We start from the raw sequence: 6,000 nt of genomic DNA on the forward strand, positions 1-6,000 counted from the left end.
TAGGTCAGTCAACATATTAGGAACACCCTCAAGAATGATGCAGATAATTTTTACATCGCTACCAACAACAACCTGAAAACTCGGCATTGTTTTATCTAAAAACGACACATTTTTAAATGATGTTTTGGTTTGGGCTGTCAATATTGACCTTCTTGGGGCTTAACGATGCTCAGGTCCGAGTAGAGCTCTTTGACGATGTCCGATTGGTCTTCAATGGGTCTCTCCGTCACGTGGCCTTTCCATTTCCGGAAGCCAAACTACCAAAAGAAAAAGGCATAGTAGGGTTTTGAAAATATATCTGCAAGTAAAAATGAGCTGTAAAAATGTCACCTTGTAGTTATTGGCCTCCCTGTGGGCCTCCACCTCGTTGTCAGCCCTGATTGTTGTCCTGCAGGTGCTGTCATGCCAGCCATCTTCCCCGTAGCGTGACGAAGTGGATCCATGGCCTCCTGTGCATGCTGACACGCACAAAAACACGATGAGCAAGTCTACGTTTGCATCCACGTGCAGCGACTCATCACCTCGCTGCACGGCCAGGAAGCATTTAGGTGTGTAGTGACACAGGTGGTGGTTGCATGCGTCAGGTGAGGGCGTATCTGCAGGGGTGACGGCAATGTCAGGATGATGCAGCCCGATGCAGAGGCGCTCGGGTTGGGATGGTCGCCGTGGAAACCGCAGATTCAGCTCAGGGTCATCTGGACAAATCATGCAAAGAAAGTCAGAGTATTAGCTCCAAGAAACCGCTCTTTTTGAGGATCTTTGAATCTTGTTTTTGAAGTAGCTTCTTAAAAACAGCTGAGTCTTATTGTCATAACGATTATCTTTGACTAGCATTTTCAAGATTCAAGATTCAAGATTATTTATTGTCAATTCTTAACATGCACAAGACACATAAGAACTGAAAATTACATTTTCGGCACAGTCCCACTAAGAGCAGACATACGTTACAGGGAGACAAGACGGGACCGCCAACGGATCAGCCATTTTTAAGGCGCTCCTTAAAAAGGTGAGAAAAGGGTGACATTGGGTGAGAGGAGGGGGAGTAAAAAAATATCAGTCTAAGTCTAGACCCTCAGCAAGGGTACAGACTAAGTCCAAGGAAAAAAAAAAAAAACCTCACATAGCATGGCACACATTTAGACATGGCAGGTATATCACAGCAATTGCAAGAGAGGGAGGGGGTGGGTTTGAGGAGACTCGCTGACGCTGTATAGCGCTGCTCAGCCATCCACAGCCCCAGGGGAATTAAGCAGTGGTGAAGGCGTTGATTTCAAGGGTGGGGGTCACGTGTGTGCGTATTTACCCAATTAACTTTGGGAGAGATGATGAATGTTTTTGTATGCCTGAGGCCAATAGATTTCAGCTACAGGTGTTGTTGACAAAAAGGAAGGTCAAAAGCGTCTATCTTTGAGGAGGCCTAGGGAGATTTTTTCAGAACAGCCCGTTCCCGTGTCAAGGCTATTCAAGGGAGTCCAAATCATAGATTAAGAAGTTGTTTTTCTTTGAGGAGACAAAAATAGTGACTTATCTCTCTGTTTGTCCATGCTGGACTTCTTCAATTCCAATTAATTATTCTATTTTTGCTGTGGATTCTTAAAAATAGCAGAGTGGTTACAGTGGATCTGTCATATAGAACATCTTTGAATGTCAGTCAGTCCTGTCAAAATAAACAGCAGTGCATTCCTGTCATATTGAGGATATTTGACGAACGTATTTGTAGTAAGTCCTAAATATAACAGACCATTCCCTTCATATAGAGGATATTTGACTAACTTTTCTGTAGTAAGTCCTCAAAAACAGCAGAGCGCTTCTGTCAAATAGAGGCTATTTGACTTGTGATTTTACAGCTACTCCTCAAAAACAATCTTTGACTAGCATTTTGTAAAAGTCCTTAAAACAGCAGAAAGTATTTGACTAACTTTTCTGCAGTAGATCCTCAAAAACAGCAGAGCGCTACTGTATTAGAGGATCTTTTACTCACATTTTTTTTTTCAGTTGCTCCCTAACATAGAGGCTCGTTGACTAGCTTTTCTGCCATAGGTCTTTAAAACAGCAGAGTGGTGACAGTGGTCCTGTCATAGAGAAAATATTTGACAAGCGTTTATGCAGTACATCCTCATAAAAAGCAGAGTGCTTCGGTCATATGAAGGATCATTTAGTATATTTTTTTTCAGTTTCTCCCTAAAAACATAGCTTCTATATCAAATATAGGACCTTTAATGAGCATTTTTGCTATCAGCCCTCAAAACCATCAGAGTGGTGACAGTAGTCCTGTCATATAGAACATCTTTGACTGGCACATATGCAATAGAAAAACAGTGAAGCAGTCCTATCATATATTGTAAAGATCTTTGACAAGCTTTACTGGTGTAAATCCTCAAAAAAAGCAACGCCCATTTATCAAAGAGGATCTTTGATTGGCATATTTTTAGTAGTTCCTTAAAAACAGTAGAGTGTTCCTGTCATTATGAGGATCTTTGACTATCTTTTCTGTTGTAAATCCTCAAAAAGAGCAAAGCGCTTCTGTCAAATGGAAATAATTTAGCATATTTTAATTCATCTTTTAAAACAGCAGCACTTTCCTGCTCTACAGAGGATTTTTGACAATATTTGCTATAGGTCCTAGAGTGATGTCAGTTGTTCGGTCATATAGGAAATCTTTGACTAGCGGTCATTCCTTAAAAAAACAGCAGAGCATTCCCATCATATTGAGGATCTTTGACAAGCTTTTCTGCTGTAGCTCCTCAAACCAGCAGCGATCTTCTGTTATAGAGGATCTTTGATGAGCATATTTGTAGTAGTGTATTAAAAACAGGGAGCGCTACTGTCATATATATGATCTTTGACTCACATTTATGTAGTAGATCTTCAAAAACAGCAGAGTGCTCCTGTCATGTAAGGGATACTTAACTACCATTTTTTTCAGGTGCTCCCTAAAAACAGCAGAGCGCAAATATAGAGGATCTTTGACAAGCATTTTTGCTCTATTGATCCTCAAAAACAGTAGTGTCGTGACAGTAGTCCTGTCATATAGGAAATCTTTGACGAGCAGTTATTCCTTAAAAACAGCAGAGAATTCCTGTCATATCGAGGATCTTTGACAAGCTTTTCTGCTGTAAATTCTCAAAAACAGCAGAGCACTTTAATGAAAGAAGATCTTTGATTAGCATATTTTTAGTAGTTTTGTAGTAGTTCATTAAAAACAGGGAGCGCTACTGTCACATACTGTATAGGATCTTTGACTCACATTTATGTAGTAGATCCTCAGAAAAAGTCATGTAAAGCAGTGGTCCCCAACCTTTTTGTATCCGCGGACCGGTCAACGCTTAATAACTTGTCCCGTGCCCCGAGTGCTACTGTCAATTCAAATCAAGAGCAAGATTACAAACTCAGTGATACTAATTTATTGGGCCCTGGGCCTCTGTGTACTGAAAAAGTTGGGCCTCGAGGCCAAAAAGGATAAGAACCCCTAATATAGAGGATCTTTGACTAGCATTTTTTTTATCGGTCCTTAAAAACGGCAGAGTGGTCCTGTCATATACAGTATAGAACATCTTTGTTGAGCGTTTTTGCAGCAAGTTCTTCAAAACCAAAGAGCGCTGTTGTCATATCGATAAGGTTTTGATTTCAGAGGTAAAAATGTGGCGATATGTCAGAACCCATGTAAACATTTTATATTAAATAATATTAAAAAGGAAATGTTTGGCCACATCCACTCCTCAGCTTTATAAAAATGTGATTTAGTTTAACAATCGTGGTTAAGAAAGTAAAAAAAATACTTGTTTAGCAATGTCATGCAAGTAAATGTGTGTGACTAACCACTAACTCCTGAGAGTCATGCATGACAACACAGTAACTGATGCTATTATCAACGCATTGTTGAAGAATATTCAAAGAAAACAAATAAAAAAATGCACGTACGCGAGTTTGTAAGGGCTAAAATGTAAAAATTGTTACGCATTGGAAGCTTCTAGAACAGTGGTTCGCAACCTTTTTTCAGTGATGTATCCCCTGTGAACATGTTTTTAATTCAAGTACCCCCTAATCAGAGCAAAGCATTTTTGGTTGAAAAAAAAAGAGACAAAGAAGTATAACCCAGCACTATGTCATTAGTTTCTGATTTATTAAATTGTATAACAGTGCAAAATATTGCTCGTTTGTAGTGGTCTTTCTTGAACTATTTGGAAATAAAGATATAAAAATAACTAAAAACTTGTTGAAAAGAAAACAAGTGATTCAATTATAAATAAAGATTTCTACACATAGAAGCAATCATCAACTTAAAGTGCCCTCTTTGGGGATTGTAATAGAGATCCATCTGGATTCATGAACTTAAATCTAACCTTTTTTTTTTACAAAAAAATACATCTTTAACATCAATATTTATGGAACATGTCCAAAAAAAATCTAGCTGTAACTGTAAGCATTTCAACAATCTCACGCACTTTGCAAATTATACGTCATTTCCATTAAGCGCAAGCAATTTGCATATCGCAAGACGAGATTTAAGACGAGATTTTGTGGATGGTTTAGTCAGTAACCCTACATTATTATATTTTATAAATAGTAAACCAAATTGTGGTAGTAGTTTAGTCAGTAGTTTGGTCGTGGATCTAAACTGTATAGTGGTTAGGGTTGGACTGATTTGAGGGCAATACTCAGTTATATTGTCCCGACTACAAATTAATAGATTTACATAAGTATTTAATAAATTATTTTGACACCAAAAACATGTATTTGCGCCCATTGATTTGCAAAATGTGCACCACACATTATTCAAATATATAGCCGGAAGCAATTTGCAAAAAGATTGCGCAGTATACAAATTTGCAAAATGCTTCCTCCCACTTGCAAAAGACATGCACCTGGTGATAGGCTGATTGGCAACACTAGTGTGTGAATGTGAGTGTGAATGTTTTAGGATTTAAGGGAAGCATTGAGGTGGCGACTTGTCCAGGGTGTACCCCGCCTTCCGCCCGATTGTAGCTGAGATCGGCGCCAGCGCCCCCCGCAACCCCAAAAGGGAATAAGCGGTAGAAAATGGATGGATTGGTTACGCATTTTGCAAATTGCTCACATTGGTTTTGTGCCTACAACATCAACACTGAATGTTGCATTTCTTTTGACAGTTTATGAACTTCCATTCATATTTTGTTGAAGTTTTATTCAATAAATATATTATAAAGGATTTTCGAATTGCTGTAATTTTTTTGAATATTTAAAAAAAAAAATCTCACGTACCCCTTGGCATACCTTCAAGTACCCCCAGGGGTACGCATACCCCCTTTTGAGAACCACTGTTCTAGAACATTCCTGTGTGAAAATCAACGTTTGTGGTCACGTTTAAACACATCGAGCCGCCGTTTTGGATCGCCTCGCAGGTGAGTTTGATTATACTAACGAGCCGGAAGTGTTCAACAAACACACAAAAACAGGCTCAATTAAAGTTAGTTCAGAAAAAAGTGAGTCAGGTGTGCTCTCACCTGTCGAGTCCACCGTGGATCTCCTCCTCAGGTTCTCCCCTGGGTCTCCTCCTGGCACCAGCGTGGACTTTCCGTGGGACATTTGTGGTCCACTTTCAGCTGGTGGACATCCGTGCTCCTATCAAACGGTACTGCCTCGGTGTCTTGACCTCAACACCGCACAACAACACTCACACAACCGAACGGAAAGGAGGAAGGGGAGGAGGAAGAAGAGGAGGAGTTAAATGTGCGCTTAACTTAAACAAAATACGGACAATTACCGTCATTTTTTAAAAAATTGTTCTTAAATAATTGTTTCAAATGTGTTGTAACGACAAATACTTCACTGAAGCAATGATTTACATTAATGAATATAAATAAAGTGTTGTGACAAAAACTGCATTACACTTTTTTCCCTAAGAAGAGAAGACTACAAACTAGAACGTTAATATATTTGTATTTTTAAAAAATAGTAATTTAAAATATTTTCATTTTATCATGTAGCGACTTGTCCAGGGTGTACGCCGTCTTCCGCCCG

The 6,000-nt window shown here is 39.1% G+C and overlaps 1 protein-coding gene across 3 annotated transcripts in view; it reads right to left on the reverse strand.

Moving 5' to 3' along the window:
• The window catches only part of cax1 (cation/H+ exchanger protein 1), an 18,060-nt gene extending 12,373 nt beyond the window's left edge, over positions 1-5,687 (reverse strand). For 2 of the 3 annotated variants that reach the window (XM_061912257.1, XM_061912256.1), the window contains exons 1-4: positions 5,484-5,687; positions 522-695; positions 331-458; positions 149-257 (exon numbers count right to left, since the gene is read on the reverse strand). In XM_061912257.1, coding sequence (XP_061768241.1) covers positions 149-257; positions 331-458; positions 522-695; positions 5,484-5,565 — 493 coding nt within the window. In that variant the 5' untranslated portion in view covers positions 5,566-5,687. Of the gene's footprint in view, positions 1-148; positions 258-330; positions 459-521; positions 696-5,241; positions 5,377-5,483 lie in introns of those variants that run through there. The other variant, XM_061912258.1, reaches the window with a different exon arrangement.
• Positions 5,688-6,000: the final 313 nt, after the last annotated feature.

The sequence above is a fragment of the Nerophis ophidion genome, linkage group LG10, assembly GCF_033978795.1.
Source record: "Nerophis ophidion isolate RoL-2023_Sa linkage group LG10, RoL_Noph_v1.0, whole genome shotgun sequence".
In the NCBI taxonomy this organism is placed as follows: Eukaryota; Metazoa; Chordata; class Actinopteri; order Syngnathiformes; family Syngnathidae; genus Nerophis; species Nerophis ophidion.